This window comes from Rhopalosiphum maidis, chromosome 2, assembly GCF_003676215.2.
Source record: "Rhopalosiphum maidis isolate BTI-1 chromosome 2, ASM367621v3, whole genome shotgun sequence".
Lineage (NCBI taxonomy): Eukaryota > Metazoa > Arthropoda > Insecta > Hemiptera > Aphididae > Rhopalosiphum > Rhopalosiphum maidis.
The window spans coordinates 79,093,474-79,116,391 of NC_040878.1; the positions used below are offsets into that span (position 1 = coordinate 79,093,474).

General features: G+C 27.4%; 3 protein-coding genes across 3 annotated transcripts; all 3 read left to right on the plus strand.

The window, feature by feature from the left end:
* The first annotated feature begins 8,660 nt into the window (after positions 1-8,660).
* LOC113552550 (kelch-like protein 2) lies at positions 8,661-9,251 on the plus strand. The gene is made up of 3 exons (XM_026955411.1): positions 8,661-8,803; positions 8,873-9,095; positions 9,174-9,251. The coding sequence occupies exons 1-3, from the start codon at positions 8,661-8,663 to the stop codon at positions 9,249-9,251; spliced, it is 444 nt and encodes a 147-aa protein (XP_026811212.1).
* A 3,684-nt stretch (positions 9,252-12,935) lies between these two features.
* Positions 12,936-16,286, plus strand: LOC113552781 (calumenin-like). The gene is made up of 7 exons (XM_026955706.1): positions 12,936-13,210; positions 13,346-13,444; positions 13,537-13,664; positions 13,755-13,948; positions 14,276-14,518; positions 15,253-15,368; positions 15,437-16,286. The coding sequence occupies exons 1-7, from the start codon at positions 13,208-13,210 to the stop codon at positions 15,623-15,625; spliced, it is 972 nt and encodes a 323-aa protein (XP_026811507.1). The 5' UTR covers positions 12,936-13,207; the 3' UTR covers positions 15,626-16,286.
* A 1,067-nt stretch (positions 16,287-17,353) lies between these two features.
* LOC113554262 (peroxisome biogenesis factor 10-like) lies at positions 17,354-18,715 on the plus strand. The gene is made up of 4 exons (XM_026958021.1): positions 17,354-17,588; positions 17,681-17,838; positions 17,910-18,152; positions 18,221-18,715. Exons 1-4 carry the CDS (start codon positions 17,474-17,476, stop codon positions 18,563-18,565), a joined length of 861 nt encoding a protein of 286 aa, XP_026813822.1. The 5' UTR covers positions 17,354-17,473; the 3' UTR covers positions 18,566-18,715.
* Positions 18,716-22,918: the final 4,203 nt, after the last annotated feature.

Genomic DNA, 22,918 nt, shown 5'->3' on the forward strand with positions numbered 1-22,918 from the left:
TTTGACAAAATTGTGCAGGAGTCATTGGAATATCTGTAAACAAATATAAAAAAATCTTTGTAATTTATTGAGTTAACTTTTTTATTTATTACATATTTAAAACAAGAACATATTATTAGTTTTATATATCTACATAAAACAATTATATGGGTGAATACTTTATTTATTTATTAAAAATATTCATTGAAATTCTTACCAATTCTTAAATCATACTTGACCGACCATCAATTTTAAATCACGAAAAATTTGTAGCGTAGTGGAAAGACATATCAGCTGGAGTATCACAAGCAAGTGTTTTAGGACCTATCCAGTATCCTGTACCTATACTCTATACGGCTGATATACCAAACAATGATAACACAACGATAGCTATATTTTCCAATAGTTACGTACGAGTCAGCATTCTACAACTGGCGATTGACAGAAATCAAAGGACAACTTGCTAGAATGGATGAGACATTAGACAATTAAGATTAATAGCGATAAATTGGTACATTAACTGTACGTTACGCAAGACCGAAAACATTCAAATTGTATTGAATTAATCATCGATCCCACAAAGAGATTCAGAAAAATAACATCAATGCACCTTGAATCTCGTCTAAGCGGAAAATACTGCGTCCTGTTTGACAGAAAATAAAAGTGTAAGTTAAAGAAAATATGTGAAAACTTTACTGGTTAATCGAAGTGAGTCGGGCACAACCCCGAGTTAACCATCGAAAATAAACGACAATAGCATCCAAAATCCAAAGATTAGCTCATACAAACTAGACGACACTATATTAATATATAAATCCATTGGCCATCTAATTACCAAACAATTCTAAGGACGTATCAATAAGCGTCAAAAATCATACAACTTAGTTTAAGAATTTATATTAAAGACTGGAGCCACTTTATTTAAATGTCATCATTGCAGTGGCGTAGCCAGGTAGCCAGGATTTTTTAGGGGGGGGGGTGTTAGTAATAAAGTAAAATAAATCTACAACCGTGTTAAAATAATAAAATAATTGAATGATAATAGTTATTATCACCAATAAATACGGCATAACAGAATACATTTCACCACGAATAAATGATTGTATCCCTATATATTATAAACATATTTTTGATAAAAATACGGCCGAAGGGGGAGGGGGTCAACACCCAAACCCCCCCCCCTGGCTACGCCTATGCATCAACGTATATCTTGTGTATTGTTTATATCTATTAGGTATGTAAAAAATATATATTTGTTAAAATTACTTATTTATTATAAATACATTTGGTCGTTTAAATTATAATGCCCCGGGGCATTTAAAAAAAAATACTTACCAATAGCATCAATTTCTATTTCTTTGTTTTTTTCGAAGAATTTGAATACCTCTTCTAAAACATAATAATTGCTTTTTCAATTTCTTTTTGTTCGTAAATTATTTTATAATATTGATAATTACATTATAGCTTTGCAAATTTGGTTTACACGTGCAATGTATTATTACGAGGAACGACCCAAAAGTTTATATAAATGTAAAAACTTACCTCCAAATGTCATACGAGGCATCATATTTTTTAAATGAATTTTTAACTGTTCACGATTTTCTGTAATGAGTATTAAATTTTTATCACCATCATTCGTACGCGCCGTGAAGTGGCATATAGTTCACCAAATAAATCAAAATGATCACTCTAAAGTCTAAATTACCTACCAAAGTCCTTTGCATAAAAGTAATTTATAAATCCTGCATAATCTATACAAATAATAAACATATACCACGTATTAATGTTTTTCTAAGTTGAATGCTGCTTAGTCTGAGGTAAGTTAGTATAAGCTATTATAAAATATTTTTTTTTATTTAATCAGGAATCAGAATTATATAAAAAAAAAAAAAATATTCAAAAACATTAATTACTATAACCAAAATTTGTTGTTATCTTAAACTTATACATACTTACTTGAAAACCCAGCATTATTTAATTCACCTATTTTTAATACACACCAACTTTATAAATATATAACATACAATGTAAGGAATAATGTATAAAAGATGTTATTAAACAAAACGTAATCAAAAAATAACTAAAGTTGATTTCAACTTTTGTTACCTAACGACTAGCATAAAGATAAAATAAATAAAAATAGATTTTATTACATGTTAAATCTTCAATTAATTTCATATAAGTACAATATGCACGTAAAATACAATTGATTTATTATAGCCGTGTTGTAATTATAAATTGTAGTAGTAGTAGTACTGTATATTATTTAATAATTTGACATCTCTTACACCAGCATTTTATTTCTAAAAAAGCAAAATAATTGTAATGAGTTTAAACTTTTACATTGAAAAGAGATTAATGTCGTCGAATGGATATTTTAATGTACATTTTATTATAATATAATATATTTATATATAAATTATTTATTTTGTTATAACTTATTATTAATAACTAAATAAAAGTTATATCACTATAAATACAATAATAGTAATTTTACCATCGTTGCGTTAAATTTATCGTATGGCAACATTTGAAGAATGCTACGACTTGAAAATTTAAATAGGTGTTACGGTGAACAATGTTATGTAAGCGTGGTAAATGACGTAATTCACCTAAAAATTGGAAAATGTATACATTGCCCGGTTATCGACATCAATTATTACCAGTTTAGCTGGAGATTGACATTAATTGAATTTATATCGGTGTAAACGACATTCAATAACGCGTCCAGTGATAAATGTATACGCAACTTTGTTCGTAAAATATATCATGCCTGAAAGTAGATAGATGAGCGAAAATCCACTTGTATATTTAAAAAAAAAATTATGAAATGGTTTATTAGTTTATTGTTTACAATCTTCACTTATATTCTAGCGAGTTTAAAGATAGGGAAATAACCCTACACGAAGATGCAGGACAAGGAATAGCTGGCCATCGAGGTTTTAATCGATGCAACTACAAAACTGGTTGTAGCACTAAAAAATGTGCTTACAATGTTTGAAATAATGAAAAGTCGTAATAATCTTAATATTGCACCGATAAATTATTTACATTGTGCATCTATTTTATTATTTTTAATCAACCTAACTTTTTATTAAACTAAGTAGTAAGACAATCAGTTAAGTATAATAAAACAATTAACGTTTTATTTGAAATTTATCATAATTTACCTCTAATCGCGGTAAATGACGTCAATAGCCGGTGAAAGATGTAAATTTAAATTTTAAGTTTAAACGTATTTTTTTACAGCATTTACTGCATGATAGAAACATTTTGATACATTACGTCATTTACCAATTTTTTCATTCACCGTAACATATACCAATTGTCAGAATATTATTACTAATTATTTATATGATTTAGTTCTTGTATTATTTAAGGTTATATTATGGTATGTAAAGAAATTAAAAATGTATTAAATTAAACCTACGAGTATGTATTCTTTCAAAGATAATATAATAATAAAATGTGTGAAATATATATTTTTTTAAATTCTTAAATGTCGTTAGTTTTTAATAAGTATGTAAATATTCTTAATGTCCATACTTGGATTAAGTAATAAATATTTTGTTTCAATGTCATTGTATTTTACAAAAATACCAATTAAGATTTTAAAATATCTAAAATAAATTGATTTATTAATATACAATATTTATATTTAAACAACTTCTAACTACACCAAAGTGTCTTCGTTAAATTTTTAATAAAATCAAAACAGTCTATTGAGGAAAATCACTTTAAATTTTAAGATTCCTCTTAAAATATTGAATATCAATTTCATATCATATTAGTTTTACGATTCTTACATCTTACATAATATATTTCCATTATTTAAATTTAATTAAAATTAATATTGTTAGTTATTACCGTGACTGATACCAATACAGCTTCTAATAAATATCACAATTAATGTTATTAAAACTTTATGAGAAATCATAGTTATTGTACTAATTAATTACAAAAAATATTCTGACACAATGAAAAAGAAAATTACAAAAACAACCATATATGTTGCATGACAGAACATAATAATTTTAGGAATAAATAAAATGAAAAACTTCGGTGCTTATTAACAGCTAAGTACACATATTTTCAACTATATATATCTGCTATAACAATAAAATAAATTGGTGTCTGTTTTCAGACTCATTTGAACAAATAAGATACAAATAATGATTCGATATATTATAGACATATAATAACAATCACATACATTTATAATCCCACTTAAAATGAATTCAAAATTGGGTATTCGGAAAAAAAGCCCCGTACCAACAAATACATTATTCGTTATTTTATTATGATTTACATAATTAAATATAATCATTACATAATATATCTATGTAACATTTCTTTAACATATCTAAAAATATATAGCTGCAATCTCCGTTTAACATTGTCGATAATTGTCATTTGTCATTTGTACCTACATAATTTAAAAAATAATTGTCATTTGTATATAATTTAAAAAAATTTAAATAATTTAACTTTTATCCTCAACATTTTTTTGAATTATGCAGGTAAAATTCAACAATTGTACAAATGACAAATGATGATTATAAAATACACCAGCTATAATAGCCCAATAACCGTAAATTTATTATTTTGTTCAGTGGCCAAATATGGTAGAAGGGAAATTTTTTTCTTTCAATTTATTTAGCACGGGTCATTTAGTTTATTATGTTATTTTCTATAACTTTTTTTTAATATAATTTATCACATATTTTGTTTTGCAATAGTACAGCATTTTATTTTTATATCTATTATGTTAGTCCCGTTTATGTGAGCTATATTTTTTTTTTTGTTATATTATATTTACACATTTTTATCTGCAATAAACACATTTGTACATCATTTATTCAGTTGTATCTATTACTTACCTATATTTTACATACTTACAATGTGTGCCTATCGCTGCCCTGCTACTGTGAAAAGCAATAACTACAAAAATATCAAAAATGAGGTTTTGATGTCATATTGTTAATGAGATTATTCTGAGTATGTTTAAATCACGGAGCAACTAACAAATGATTGTCGTTCGCTTAATGATGCGCATTGGAAATCAATAAGACTTAGAACGCCATCTACCGAATAATTATTTTTGCATAATCTTATTTATTTTTAAAAATAGTTTATATACAGTAGTTTATTTATACACAGACCATATATATATATACACAGTGTGTTATACAGGGAACACTGAATTCCTAGGCCGGATTAAATTGGAATGAATCAAATTCTTTTTTACAAACTAGTGATACATAAATACACATTTTATGATAAATTTCAAATTTTTAACCCTCTCGGTACGCGCATGCGCAATATAAATTACATTCGTTTTAATGGCAACCGGTGTTTTTGATGCCGAATTGAGATAGACTGAATTTTTTTATGTCATTTCGATCTATTAACCATGTCTCTAAAACCAAAATTGACCAAATAAGAGCCAGTTACATTTTAATAAATAATACATATTTACAATTCACTAAAATACATTAAAATGCATATAAAATGCAATTAAAATTCACGAACAATGGAGTTTATTAATAAGCAAAACAATTGTTTCTGATCAGATGTTAATCCCCATTGGGCAGCCGGGCAGTGGATAGTCATCACCGAACTGTGTGGAGTACAATTGTTTGGTGTGGACTTTTTGGTGGAAAATTGTTAGGTCCATATTTCTATGCAGAAAACTTAATTGCACAGCGATACTTAGCATTTTTAACAAATGTTTTACTATTGATGTTAGAAAATTTACCATTAGCTACGCGTCAAACCCTCTATTTTCAGCACGACGGAGCTCCTGCCCACGATGCTCATTGCTCATATTATTCGAGATCATTTGAATCGGGTGGGTATATGAGCGAAAATGGTTTGGTATATAAGACCGTGGGTTAAATACACAAAAATTGACATCTAGTGGCTTAAAATGCAACTAAAAAAAGTCGTAACTACAACACGTTTATAAAATTGTCTATCCCCTATTTCAGGGACGACCAAACTTTTTTTGGCCGCGATCTACTAAAAATATACTGCACCTTTGAGGATCGACTTCCATTTATCGATAATGTTGTTAACTGCCACCGTGATTAATTTTCGTGTGCATAGCCTTAAAATAAATTCTAACACGATCGACTTTGAAATCGTTTGCGATCGACCGTTTGGCCACCCCTACCCTATTTCAACCCCTTACACCCCTTTTATAGTATTAAAAAATATCCTATGTCCTTTCTCAGTGTCTAAACTATCTATGTACCAAATTTCATTTAAATCGGTTCAGTAGTTTCAGAACCTATTCTGTATTCAATACAAACAATCAAACCTTTCCTTTATTTATAATATTATTATGCATAGATATTATATAGATTAGATACCGACGGTTATTAAGGCGATGTCAACGTAATATAAGTTGTCTCCCTCTAATCCACGCGCAACATAGCAAATTTTACGTTCACAATAATGACTATAACCAAATGCCGTAACTAAGACTACTGTCTACTTGAGCCCTGTGTGCAAACCAAAATTTAGAGTCCTGTATGGCCGTATTACGTATTATACATTTTTTTGATGCCCTGCTAGGCTGCAATAGAGGTTGAGGTCTATCCGGTTTTTACGGCACTGCTATAAGCCTATAATCATATTAATTTCTCAAATCAGAGTAAAATGACCCCTTATAAAATTTAAAGTTAAGAACATTATCTGGGGCATCTCATAAGCGTTTTATTATATTTCAATTTTAAAGCGAGTTATGAGTTTCTTAAGATGTATAAACAATTTACAGAGGTCATTTCACTCCAATTTAAAAAATTAATATTGTTATAATCATTATTGTGAACGTAAAATTTTCTATGTTGCACATGGGTCAGAGAGAAAAAACAAATTGTGCGCCGACATCTTCTTAAGGAGTTCAATGTAGGCAATTTCGATGTGGGTGTATGCGGGTTGTATAAATGTAAATGTGGGCGTAAGTACAAGGTGGTAAGTAATAATTTTTAATTTATATAATCAATTAATATATTTAAAATTTTTTAAATTTTTTTTTTTTTCCGGAATTCACATAAGATGAATACATGATAATATTTTAAAAATATTTTAACTCAATTTAATGTAAATTTATAAATTTTCGATTTTTTTTTTTAATGTTCAGGTCAAAAAACTTGAAATTTAATTTAAGTTTTCAAGGTGTTAATGAATCTATTTAAAAATATTAAAGATAAATAGATGTATGCAAAAAAATTTTCGTAAACATTTGAAGTTAAAATTTGGACAAAATTAAATGTTTTAGCTAAGAATGACAATAATAGATATTTTATTATAATTCAAAAATATTATTAGAGGGTTTTTAATCGAGCATTTTAAAATTGCACTATTTCCTATACGCAAAACTCGCCTAGAAAATGAACTATTGTGTACTGATGAGCGTACATTGGTTACGCACTTGCAAGATGGAAACAACAAAATATATTGAAATATGGGTCGTATTGCATTTGTATCCTCTTAATATATTAAGGATATTATTATATAATATATAATATATAACAATATAACACATACACATCTACGCAACTATGCATTAATAGAGATTAGAGAATGAATTTTGTTTATTTTGAATTGTTTCTGCGTGATCGCCAATTCGTCAAATATTAGTAATGTTTTATGACGGATTTTTTAAGTAAACGAATTACACTGTCTAAAAGAAAAAAAGCTTTTTTGTCTAAAAAGACGTATGAAAATTTACAAATTACGTTCTAAATCGATAACAGCTACAGGCGCTACAGCATTATTTCTCTTTCGGTGGAGATTTAGGCTCTGTATGTGAACCAAAAGTGTCACTGGGCGATCGATTCGTCGAATGATATAAATATAATGAAAATGTTTGTACTGAATTACATCACATTAGATGTTTATATATTACTATTTACTATACTAGCTCAGTTGGCAGGGATTCCTAACAAGTGTTTTGGATTACCTATCGTAATTTTAAGTTGAATTTTTATGAAGTAATACAGGACAGATATTTACTTTACCCCCCCCCCAGTTATAAAATATTTATAAATAACCGTGGGAAAGTACACAATATTATTTGGTAAAATGGGCGCTAATGCCGCTAATACATAATTGTATTAAAGATTGATAACACGGCTTGGTTTGAGTATTGAGTGGTTTGACTAACGGGGGCAACAGAGCAGTGTCGAGTATTTTCTACTTATATATTTTTGTTTTTGTTATCGTATAAAGTATAATAATACGATCTTCACTAGGTACTTGGCGGTTTTATTTATGTGTGGCGTAAGCGGTACGCTGAGGTTTCGTGTTATTAATGTTTTATTACATTTCTAGTTTCTAGTGTTTCTACCATAATACTCAGGAATCAGTTCTATTCCAATGGTACCTATATCGACTACTGATACCGTCTAATAAAACCGTTACAATGCAACAATAATAGGTTTTTATTATATAATAATTATTAATTATACCTATTTTATTATACATAGGTAGTTTCAAGTAATTCAACCAAAATTTATACTTGTAATAAATTGATAATTTTATAACAGTACAGTATTTGTAGCCTTGTGGAAGTTATTTTCCTCCATCTTTTTACTAACTTAAACCTACAATACACAATACACATAAAAACTAGCCACATATTCTTTAAATATTTTTTCACAAAAAAAATAGAGATGGATGAAACTATAAAGGAAAATTCCCCATGTAAACCAAATGATCAAAAAGAAGTCAAGACAATCAAAAGGAGTGAACAAACTATATATAACAATAGCTCTCATACGATTGGAGTATTTGAAGTCCTACAATATTTACGCAAGTATGTGTGAAGGAATTTAATTTTTAACTGCAAGTAAAATAACTTAAAGCAAAAAACTTTCGTTTTTAGAGACAAAATCCTATGTGATATTAAAATAGAAACAGACGATGGTACAATTATACTTGGACATAAGGTCGTTTTTATATCAGTTAGTACATATTTTCGTGAAATTTTTTCCAGTCATAATGAAAGCAATCATATTAATATGAGAGAATTAGATTCAACCATTCTACAACTCTTGATAAATTATTTTAATACTGGTGAAATCATAATCACTAAAGGAAATGTAAAGGTATAAAATAAATAAATATTTCATTTTTATGTACCTAGGCCCAAAATTATTCAAATGGTTTATGTTAAATTTTTCTAGGTATTGTTAGCAGCTGCAATTCTATTACAGTTAGACTATGTAAAAATATATGCGCCGAGATCTTACAAACACAACTAGATGCTTCAAACTGTATTGGTATCAAAGCATTTGCTGACTTTTATAACTGTGTGGATTTATTGTCAAGTTCTCAAACATATATTAAAATCATTTTTTATAAGTATATTATATTATTAAATTTCTGGGTTCCAGTTTACAGACGGTACCTACAGTAATTACTAATTAGTAATTAGGTACAGTGTGTTGTATTGTTGTAAAGCCGGCACCTCGTGTTATATAAATAAATAAGATAACGATAAAAATGAAATAATGAAATTTAATATTATAAAAATAATAAATATTTTAAAAATCATCAGTGGCGTATTTTCAACTTTTTTCTGGGGGAGGGTCTAATAAACCGACATAATATAAATAAGTGCTGATATAAAGAAATAGTTTTTAATAGATTATAAGAATACAAAATAGTTGTTTTATTATATTTTAAAGTACAAAAACCAAGCGTCTTTTTTTTTTACAATTATTGATGTTTATCTAATACGGGTATTTTATAAAGTGGTAATACATAAAATACAAGGAAAAGTTTAGTTACGCGTGGCGGCGGGTTTTTGAGCGTTCGACCGCGTCCGTTGGCTAATTTTAAGCTATATTTTATATAAATATTTTGTTCACGGGAAAAATTGCATCGTCCGCACGTGCCTAGATAAATCAAAGTTGGCAAATATGTAAGAATTTTTAATTTTTTTTTTTTTTAGAGGTTCTGGGGGGGTCCAGGAGTACTGGACCCCCCCGTAAATACACTACTGAAAATCATGCTTATTACTTATCGAGTAATAAACTACCTATTTATACAGGTACTAATACAAATATACAACTAAACATTTAATTTGATTTCGTTTTGCAATAATTTATAAATGTGTTTATATTTAAACTATATGTAGGTAAAACTGGTAAAAGTCAATATATTAATACACCTTATTGGGGGATTTATCCTCCCAATCAGGATAAGCAACTGCCTATAGCCTCCGTTATTAGAGAGTTTCCGATTTTTATGAACCTTATTTTTTTCTTTTAGAGTACTACTTTCATCATATAAAATAAGTAATATAATTATGTAACCCTTTTCAGCGTAAAATGTAAATTAAAATAATAGATGCCTACAAGAAATCTGTAGCCTGTAGAGGTAAAAAAATGTATAACATTATAATTATGTTTGTGAAAATGTATAAGTAGGTAGGTAAATACTAAATTGTAATAAATTATCATTTCGTTTTATACAACTCATTTGTGGAGGGGGTATGGCTATATGCTATATGCTTATATACGCTACTGTTGACAATAAGGAGCTACATTTTTTATTTTGCCTAAGACCACAAAATGCCCAAATCAGGCCCTGGCCCCAGGGTAAATATGTACAAATTTACGATACATTGACACCGAGTAATTAAAAGAAAAAGCAAAAAAGTGATAGTTGATAGTCTTAAAAGTTAAATAAAAAAATTACTAGTAGTATTAGTAGTAATACTAACAAAACATGAAAGTAACAATTCTTAATCTTATAATATATTGACATATAGTTACGAGTATATACAATTTTATAATTATAAAAGCCGTAAACTGTCAATTAGCGCTAATACTTAAAATAAACAAAAATAATGTATTCAGTTGAAGAATTTGAACAATTTTATATACAGTAAATTTTTTTTATGTCGAACGTCAATATTTTGAACTACATACATTGAATATTTCAGATACACAAATAATATTTTTACTATGGTAAAATCAAAAAATTAAGCAGTATGTAGGTACATTCAGTATAGGTAGGTAGTGTTGTGATTTCACGCATTGGTACTTTGGTTGTCAATATTTGTAATCATTTGTATAAAATATAATGAAATGGAAAATAAGCGTAAATCAAATGTCCTTAAAATTCATTTGTATATTCTTACAAAACCAAAAGTAACAAGACAAACTGTAATGAAAGGTTTTAAAAAAAATAATAATTTATTCATTATTGTAGTTTATTGATATGTGTGTAGTGTTAGTACTTTAAGTAGGTATTCAAATTATTTAGTAATTTTTTTAAAAATTATAATAGAACTCGATATCTCAGTTTTTGATATCTCTAACTTTTTCATGTTCCCCTTAAAATTCGACATAACGAAAACTGTATTTATATAAATATATAATAATAATTGATTGAGAATTCACTATTCAAGTTTTGACCGTATACATTTATACAATATTTTTACAAAAACCAGTTAAAGCTCGTTTATAAAATACATTTAATGAATTAAAAGAGGGAGGGATGTAGCAAATTTTGTTTTCACGTGGTAACTAAATTTTAAATGCGGCCTAAATATTAATAATAATATATAAATTATAACATAATAAATACCAGTGGCGTGCTCACGAGGGGAATCTCTGTAATAATATATTATCTACACGAAAAAAAATGTAGGGCCTGTGATAACTGACTAGTCAAAAATGAATATCCCTCCTTTCAAAAAAGCTGAAAACGCCATTGATAAATGCAATATTTTCGGAAAAAATTATATTAACCTAATGCGTACTGCTATATTAAAATTTAAAAGTTAAATAAATTACCAATAGGTAGATTTATCAAAAAAACATCATAAAATATACATCACACTGACAGATCGTCTCTCCGCTCAGAATCGTTTTTCGTCTATAACGTCACAACGATTTAACATACTCATAATAATAATGACCCACAGGCAGGGGCGTATACAGGGGGGTTTTGGTGTTCACCCCCCCCCCCCCCGAAAATTTGTTTACGTGCCTGCCGCCCGCCTACAGGACACCTAGTGTACAGTAGAGTAAAACCAACTTGCCTATATTTTAATTATTAAGAGGACGTCTCACCCGCATGTGTTGTCTCCGTCTTACACACGTACGGCATAGTAAATTTTTGTTCACCAATTTCAATAGTGTGCTTTTAGTTTTAATATTAGAGTGAATTGACCTACTATCAAACTTTTAGGCAAGAACATTATCTGTGTTCTCTCGTTGGCTTTTTACGATATTTTAATTTTTAAGTGAATTATGATCATTTTCAAATATTTAATAGTTTAATACTCATAACTCACCTAAAAATTAAAATATCGTAAAAAGTCAACGAGACAACACAGATAATGTCCTTACCTAAAAGTTTGATAATAGGTCAATTCACTCTAATATTAAAACTAAAAGCACACTATTGAAACTGGTGAACAAAAATTTACTATGCCGTACGTGTGTAAGACGGAGACAACACATGCGGGTGAGACGTCCTCTTAAGAAACATTATTTTTACTCGTTTTTTTTTTTTTTTTTTGTTATATTACCTACTACAAATATAATTCAAAACTTGTTTTTAAGTTTTCCTTATTCCTTAACAAATATATATTTATTTACAAAGATGAATTACTAAGCAGTATAATCTACAGGCCGCAGCTATTACACAATAATAATAATTTAAAAGTTACACATATCGTGGCGTAGGCGTAGGCCTTTATAGTGGTATGATGATGTATTGATGATGTATACAATTGTATTGATGTGCCACGTTGCTCACAACAGTCAACAATCATACTCAAATCATAGACCACAGTGAATAGTGATTAGAAAAATATTATGTTATCATCTTCCGCTTTTTGATTCGTCTTGTTCACAAACCCATAGAGTAATAATACAAACCACAGGAAAAAAGGAGTACGTCGTCCAGCTTATTATCATTATTTGTTATCATATTTTCGGTTATCTGTCTATAATAGTTTCGCAGCGGCTTCCGTTGAACTACAGAACAAAACTGGGTTTTAGATTAATACAATTAATGAGCTCAGCATCGCTCTGCAGTTCGTTGTGTTCAATAGGTTATGATTACTGTTTTATAGCACATCGAAAAACATGACGTGTAATGACAATTATCTAAATTGAACAGCGTTTAGTTGTATGATCGGTATTTTCAAGATTTATTTATATTTTTTCAGTTTTCAACAAAAAAACAGAGATCAATCATGGTAAGTTAACAAGATGTTTAAATTACAATTTATTTTATTATTACTTAAGAGTTTAGATATACTATTTATTAAACAATAATATTTTACCCCAAGCATGACTTAAAAAAAATTAATTCCATTTAATTTTGCTTGCAGAAAGTAATATTCAATTGTATGACGTTAGTCTTAATGTTTTTCATTTGTACAATTACTGTATATGGAGTGCCGAACACCAAGGAACCGGTTTTAGAAAAAGTAAGAGTGCACCGTGTTTAATTTTTATTTAGTTTCAATAAATTATTTAACACATAAACTCATAATGCATTATATTAATTCTGTATGTGTAGTTACAAGCGCAACAGCAACATTTCAGAGGTGAAGAGCATAATACAGATTATGACCATGAAGCTTTTCTTGGACAAGAAGCGGAAGAATTTGATAATTTGACACAAGAAGAAAGTCAAAGGAGACTTAGGTAATTTTGGCTTTTCAATTCTCAAATCAGTTTTTGTTTAGATATTACCATCTATTAATCAGTACCTCCTATTTTGGTTGTGGTTTGTAGCGTAATAGTCGATAAAATTGATAAAAATAATGATGGATATGTAACACAAGAGGAGCTTAAAGATTGGATTAAATTCACTCAAACTCGTTACATAATGAATGATGTGCACAGCCAATGGGATAACCATAAAAACTTGGAAAACGAAAAGTTATCATGGGCAATATATAGGAAAGATACGTATGGATTTATGTCTGGTAAGATCAACTTATTTTAATGTTATAGATTTTATGATTATCACCCATTAACTATTAGTTATTACAAGCAGCGCTTGAATTGGAAAAAATTAAAAGGGGAATAAAAAAGTGTAATTAAAAATTAAAATGTATGTATCTGAATATTAGTTTTTAATTAATATATTTCTAGAAGAGATACGCATAAATATTTTTTTTTAAAGAAAAAAAGCCCCTAAATTCAAGCACTAATTAAAAATGTATAACCCAATCAATTCATTTTGAACTTTGTCAAGGTTAGGTTAAGTGAATTAGTTGCAATATTTTTACTGAATAAATTTGTCTTTTTAGATGACGAAGCAAAAGAAGTGCATAAATCTGATGATTCCTATACATATGCCAAAATGATATTGAGAGATAAGAGAAGATGGGCAGCAGCTGACGTAGATGGTGATGGTCTATTGTCCAAAGAGGAATTTATATCTTTCTTACATCCCGAAGAAAGTGTTCACATGAAAGATATTGTTGTCTATGAAACTATGGATGATATGGATAAAGATAAAGACAATAAAATATCAATGGATGAATATATTGGTAATTTTATTTTTATATATTTACCCTAAAACTAAAGTTGATTCCCATGTGTGATATTGTCAAATATTTGTCATTTGTAAATACTTGCCAGTTGCTATACCATGAAAATAGTCTTCTGTTTGCACAATTAGTTTATCCCTAGTATATTTTTCAAGGATAGTTGGTAAATATATCACAAATCAAAAGTCATGGTCAATTAACTAATATACAGGTCTTGTGAGTTCATGTATTTTTATATCAATCTTATCAAGTCTATTACATAGTAGATAACAAATAAAATTGCTTCAAGTTTACAGGATTCAATATATTGTAAAATTGTATTTTTTATGTAATTGCATACTAAAGCATAACCATGCATTTTTTTTTACACTTAAAAAGCTTTTTAAGTTTTTAAAGTTATTGTTAATACATTATTAAACATTTTAATATAAGTAAGTACCATTGATTTTATAATAATCTATTTAAAATCAATATAGGTACTTACCAATTTTTTAATGTTAATTGAAAATAACCAGGCGTAAATGCGGGTAAGGCGTAAAGTGTATAATTGAATATTTTTAGAATTATAGTTGTATTTATATTCAAGTACTTAACAAATTTGCCAATTATCGGGACACTTAATATAAAAACAACTTGAATATTTGATTATTTGTGTATTTGCCTCTTGGAAATAATAAATACACTGGCTCCAGCAACTTGGTTTAAAAATAAATTTTACTATTTATCTTTATTAGCTGATTTATTCCCTGGTGTGGAGCCAAATGAAGAACCAAATTTCATTAAAAGTGAAATAGAACAGTTTAAGACATACAGAGATAAAGATGGTGACGGGTTTTTGGACATTGGAGAGGTTTGAAAGAATTTATTTTATTTCAGCTCATCATTTTGATAATACATTATAATAATTTTTAATTTTAGGTCAAAGATTGGATATTACCTGACAATTTTGATCATGCTGAAGCAGAAAGCAGACACCTTGTGTATGAATCTGATTCAGATGCTGATGGCAAATTAACTAAAGAAGAAATATTAGCGAAATATGATTTGTTTGTCGGATCCCAAGCAACTGATTTTGGAGAGGCCATTATGAAACATGATGAGTTATAAAACAATTACAAAAAGAAAAAATAAGTTTTTAAATACTTTTAATAAAATAATATTTTTATATGAGTCAATATATTTATAATATACATTATACTAGTGTAGTAACCTTAAAATATTATTTTTGTTTGTATACGACATTTATTTTAATATTTAATAATTATTAAGTATTAAAAATTAAGATCTGACTGAATCATTATGCCAAAACTGTTTTTTTTTCTTTTATATGATACTATTTTTTTACATTATTTATATCTGTTTAGTAATTTTAGATTTTTATACTTAAAAATATAAAACTGTTATATTCTGTTCTTTTTTTGTAGATCATTTATTAATATTTTTTTTAAACAAGTGTGTGTACTTATACAAATTTATCTTGTAGTACTTCAATGTAAATGTAATTATCAGATTTATTAAACTTGTTTTTCTTTATAATTAGTATCGTCTTTTCATCAATAGTAAATTTCATTAAAGAGCCAAATGTACTAGTTTTAAACCAAATATCTATTAGTCATGTATATTAATTTTCAAAATATTATGTCTATGTCTATGTGTGTATAGTACTATAGTATATTTACTGTAAAACCAACTATATCTATCTGTGTTTATATTATACCCATCACATTATAGACTGTTGACAAATAATAAAATATTTATTTAACAATAATTTTTAAAAGGTTTTTATTCTTATGATTGTTGACACAGCAACTAATTTAGCAAAACGGTGTAAGGAGTACCCATGCTTATAGAAGCGCTGTTAAATTTATTTTCTTCTTTAAAATAAAAACAATATCAAAAAAAAAAAGAACTGATGAAAATGTATTTTTCAAAAATCTTGGATCTTCAGTAAAAATTTTAAAAAGTTACTGATTGCAATAAATGTAAATAAAAAATATAGCATCAGTTGAATAATAAAATTATGTACTCCTACTTTCAAATCAATGACAATTTACTTAAAAAGTTAATACCTTAGTTGAAGTTTGATTGTTCCAACATATCAACCTAAAACATTAAAAAATCATAATATTTTTTTACGTTTTACCAGTCCCTTTGGTGTAATATCTAATGTTAAAATAAAAATGACAAGTTTTTCAAATGCCAAGATTCTGTACTTCAACAAACGTTTTGAAGAAAGTAGAAAAATTGAACAAGGGTAATGCATTTATGCTATATTGTGGAAATCATCAATAGGATACAGATTAAAATTTCCTTTTATCTAATATTATTTTTGGGTTAAGCTACTAGACTCGAACATTTGTCGGTTTGATTAAAATATGAGACAATAAGAGTAATTGAATTTAGTAAGAAAGGTTTTCTTAAAATAAACGTGAAATACATTGATCTTAGATAATACAAATCCTTGGGTAAAATAATGTGAAAAGAGTTCAGCTCCCCATGTAGTGATTTTGACAACGAAAAAAAAAATACTATTCCAAAAACCAAAAATCAACTTATTCGTTTTCCACGATTTGGTACAGGCTCAACCTAAGTAGAAACATAACAACCTAAAAAAAAATTATTAAATACTTGTAACATGTAAGCAGTAAACTTATAAAAAATATTTTTGTCTATTTTAATATTTTTTTATGCTTTCAAAGTTGCAAGTATAAAATTGTGATACATGACAATAAAATATTGATACTTGATAGCTAGTGTTTGATTTGTCAATGGATTTGAATCGTTTTTTTTATTACTGATAGAGCGATAACCTTATCACTGTGGAAAATTTAAAAACTCAAAACTGTAAATACAAATACTTACAATTTTGATTTTTCAATCATAATATTTCAAAGAAAATCCACAGACTGAAAATGTCTTCTTTAATGAGATGAACAATATAACCGAAAAATCATCATGTCGGCGTTTAATCCTAGCGGGCCCGCGGAGATATTGAGAGCGGAACAAAAAGACGAGGAACTTTACGAACGAATTAATCGACAGCTATGTAGTTTTCTTCTAAAATTCAAAGGTAATTAATTTACTACGAAATAGTATGATGTTATGTGATTGTCTGTCGTTACAGACATTGGCCTACTGCTGCTAATAATTATATATTTTTAGGACATGTGTTTATAAACAAAAATAAACAGAACATCTTTTGCACGTCACAATTACTGTACTATGCGCTCACGACACTGTCTAAGCTCCAAACACTGGGCGAAGAATATACAAAAATCGTCCAAGTTGGAAAAACTGGAAAACACGTCCCAGGACTTGTGGTAATTAAAATGCAAAAAATAGACAATAATAAACAATTATTTTTGTTCACCAAGAATGTTGTTACTTATAGCAAAGCACTGGTATGATATTAGCCCATGTATTTGGAGACAGACTTATCATCCTAGCCTTGGATCGTTTGATTGATAACGTTCAACATAGCAAATCGATTACGAATCAAGCTAAAGATCAAATCATACAAGTCACAACAACTGTCAAATCTCTAGTTCCACTGTTACAAAGCCTCAACAGAGTATTATTTTACTGGAACGGTTCCTTTTATACGTGGGCTAAACGATTTTTCCTCATTAAATATGTAAGCATGGGCTCAAACTTTTAACTTAAATAGCTCAAAGTTTTAATATTAATTTTTTTTTTTTTAAGATCTATGCAGTTCCATGGTACCACCCTAAGCGGCCTTTACACGTGTTTAAAATTCTTAGTGTTTTGACTGCCATCCATTTGAGTGTGCTCATGATTATGGCCGTGTTAAAATCCCCAAAAGCACATAAAAATGAGGAAGAACATCCCAGTCAGTCGATTCCATTGAACAGTAGCAGTAAATGTTCCCTTTGCTTAGAACCAAGACAAAAAACCTCGCTTTCATTTTGTGGACATCTGTTTTGTTGGTCTTGTATTCATGAATGGTTACAAACTAACGACTTTTGTCCAATATGCCGCAAAGCATTAAATCCCAGAATGGTGGTACCTTTACAAAATTTTATTTAGCTAAATTTATGGTACAATTATTGCGCGTTTAATTAGGAAAAAGGGAAACATTATTGTGATAAAATTTTAGTTGATTGGTAAATTTTTATTGTATTTGATAAGATATTTTTGTATTATCTAAAAAAAAGTAACTTATTGTTCAATTATTTTGATTACTCAGTAGATAATTAAATTATTTTGTTATTGGTATTTTTATTTATGGTCTGTTTTTATAAAAAACAATTTTAATAGATTAATTGTGTTAATTTGTTTATTTTTCTTGCACATGTCATCTACTTATATACTTCAACACTTAAAGGATTTGTTAATCTTAGTTTAAAATAATAATTATTTTTATTACCACTGCCAATTACTTTTTGTTAAGAAATGTCTTGTTTACTAATTGTTGGAGTTATTAGTCAATTATCACTCTTGCATCAGCCTTAAATTCTTTTATAATTGTCTTAAAATATATCAAACTATATTATCATTAATTGATTTCTAATAGCAGTATAATAAAAAATTGCATTTTAGTACATTATACATTCTAATTAATGTAGATTAAAATAAATGTACATCAATTAATTATACAAAGGATTTTAATATCTATTGTATTATGCGATTAATTCTACTGTGGTTAATATTTAATTAAATGTTATGGACAAATGTCATTTAAAATTTAATTAAATCTAGACTAAAAGTTTTAAATAATTTATTTGAAAACTAAATATTTCAAATAAGACATAAACCCAAAGGAATGGTTAAAATGTACTTTTGTTAAAAATAGAAAATAAGGAAGGACATTCTTGATTCTCACATTAATAGCTTAATAGTTAAATTAATATATTTATAGATGAATATTATTCTTATTAACCAGTAATCAGTAGATTGGTTACAAATGTTTTTATGGGTGGTTGGTGGTTGCCTGATTTTTTTTAGGGTATATAAAAGGTTAGGGCCATAAATCAATAAAAATGTAATGCACAATGCACACATATAAACCATGGATCACCAAATGGCGGCCCGTGGTCCGCATACGACTGGTAAGTGGTGAACAAATTTTATCCGGTCAGCAGGCAAAGAATAAATTTCATAATATAATATGTATTATTTTTGATAAATATTATTGGTTTTAAAATAATGTGAATATGTACTAAGAATTTTAATGGTTCGCAAAAAATTTTCATATTCCTAATATGGCCAATTATTATGTTAACAATATATTTAAATACTTCATCACAGTTACTATAGCAATAAACTTGTATAAATTGAGCTATAAGTTTAATCAACTCACTAGTTGCTACATATTATAATATTATAATGTACCTGTATTAAATTAACTCTTACATAAACCCCTCCCCCCAAAAATTAATCCTGAGTACGTGCTTAGTTTTCATCCAGTAGTTACATAAGATAGATATATATAGGATCTGGAAAACATTAGAAAATTAGACAAAACATGTACAATTTATTAAATTGAAATAATGTTTTAACATTGATTTATATTTTTTTATAACTTAATTTTTAAACAATTAATAAGTTCACTGTTTGTACTTTTACAATCAATAATTTTCCAGCACTAAATAGGCATATTTAAAAATAATAACTAATTTGTATCTATAAACTATTGCATATTGTGATTAAAATTAGTTCTTATTACCTACTACTAGTACTACTTACTTAATAGTATTAATATAACTAGGTACAATGTATAGGCCATATAATTGGATATAGCTATACTAAGCCAATGCTAAAAAAAGGTTAAATCACTCTTAATTCCCAAAAATGTCTTTCTGTATTTTTAAAATAAAATGTCTTAACAAATCAAAACGAAAAAAAAAATAATTAAAAAAATCTAGTAATAACACAGGAAACAAAAAAACCTTCTATCAACTAAATAAAAGATATTAAGCTCAAAATATTTCATAAATTTAACAGCACCGTGTTGTCTAAGAACATACGTTATGTAATTGTATAAATGCATAGTACCCACTACCTGTATACAATTTATAAATTAATTAACAATGAATAATGATACATATTATTATTATAATTATAATAACATTGTATGGTACATTATAGATATTATAGATATTTAGATATCTAGCCATCTAGGTAGTAAGTAGGTATTACGCATTTGTGCTTATATAAATTTAATATATTAATATAAACGAATGTCTTCAAAAGTGCTCAGTTAGTTTATAGTATTTATAATTTATAAAAACATTCATCTTTATACAATTATATTTAAAATTAATATAACTTTCACAATATAGCTACCATATTGTGTCCACCGAGGCACTGAGTCCACGTAGATAAGACGGTTCCAGTTCATAGCATTAATACAACACGTATATATAACTATATAAGTAGTGTATAACAATAATACCTATGATTTAGCTTTAAACGTACTAACAAATTGGGCGCAATCTAGCCTATTCTTTTTACATAGTTTGATGTAATTGAAAAACAACATTTTTAGAAAAAAAAATGTAAGTTATTATTTTTCAAGTTTTTACTTATTTAAATATCTACATTTTTGATTTCATATTCCGAATCAAAATATTTTTCTGAGTAAAATTTGTATCTACAATCAAATTTCAAACGAATAGTTAAGTAATTTTGAGTTATAAGTATTTTAAATAACTAGGTACTAGTTCGAAATTAGATTTACATGTATAGAAATACTTAAAAAAATATTCTAATTAGGAGTATGAAATTAAAAATACATGTAAAATAACTTAAAACATCGATAAAAATTTGTCTAGCATAATGATCATAATAATATGTATACAGAATGATTTTCATCGTTTGTGGCCGCACTAATTTATCAAGAACTTTTTAGTTTTTTTAAAACATTTTACTAAGTTACCTAGCTTGAGATTTTTATAATTATAACCAATTATAAAAAGTAATCGTATCACTACACTTTAAAAAATCTACTATTTTTAATGACAAAAATGTTGTTTTTTTCGTTATCAGAAGCATTATAATATTTATAATATTTTCTTTAAAATATGAATGTCTAAACTTAATTTGCATCAGAAGAAATATTTTTTTTTGTTAATAGTAAATTATTATTTATTAGCTTATTATTAAACTATTTGTTTAATATTATCCTTTACAAATACATCAACATTATTATTTATTTGAAAATAATATTGCTTTCGATTATATAATTTAAAATACATGACTTGGCAGCTTTCCATTAAAAAAAAAATTAAAAACCTATACAGGAAATAAAATACTTATACCTTCATTTACTGTACATAAAAATAATAAACTTCGAAACGACAAAATTCTATACTGAGAGCTTTAGTGTAACTATAGTTAAACAGATCACTCCATGTCTCCGTAGGTACACATATATAATATATAATATGGCAGTTATAACTTATAAGTACCTTTGTCCTATCCTATACCGACAAACCTTGTATTTATTATTATTATTCCAACTTAGCGCCCATACGTTTTAACGCTAAAATTGTATTGGTCGCCCGAATCCACTGTTTTTTTATTACGTATCGTTTCAATTTGGTTTTGCTCAACGCTTTCCGACGTTCTGCCGTCTTTAGCCAGTTGTGTCTAAGAGCTTCAGCAGCCGACATCCTGTTCCTGTGCATAGAGACAATATTACATTAAAAGTTATATTTTTAAGTATTTTTGAATTATCTTGGTAGATAATATGTATATTTGAATATATAGATATACTGAGAACCGGTAGGTACTGCATGTCTGCGTATGTGCTATGTTACGTATATGCGAAATAATAATGTAAACACTAAACACATCAACAATAATTATTGCCAACCGTCAAAAATGATGTTGTAGTTCGACCGTATAAACTTAAACTCTTCTCCGATCAAGCAAAAACAAACGCAAAACGAAATAGAAATAAAAGCTCATATACATTAGTAAAATAAATAAACGACGACAATGATTTAATTGGTATTATTACGTATGATATTATATGTTATGATGCTATGAAAATTATTGCGAAGCTTTAGATGTTCTCGTATTTTTAGCTTATTAGATATGGCTTTGCATCGTTTATTTGCGTATACATACGATATAAGCTGTACCTACTCAAAAATATTATATAGGGTTTGGAGACGTCGGCTAAATTATAAAAGAAGATGAGTAACGACTAAATTAAAAGTATACGGTCAATAAATTGATTTCCCGATTATGATATCAGTATAATATGCATGGTACCTATATAATATCATTATAAACGGGATATGACATTATATAATGGAAGAATGAAAAAAGTTATTAGCAAATACGAATCATTTTTACACTTAAGTTTATAATAATAAAGTATATATATTATATATTACAATTTCTTGATAATACACGTTTTGACAGATAGTA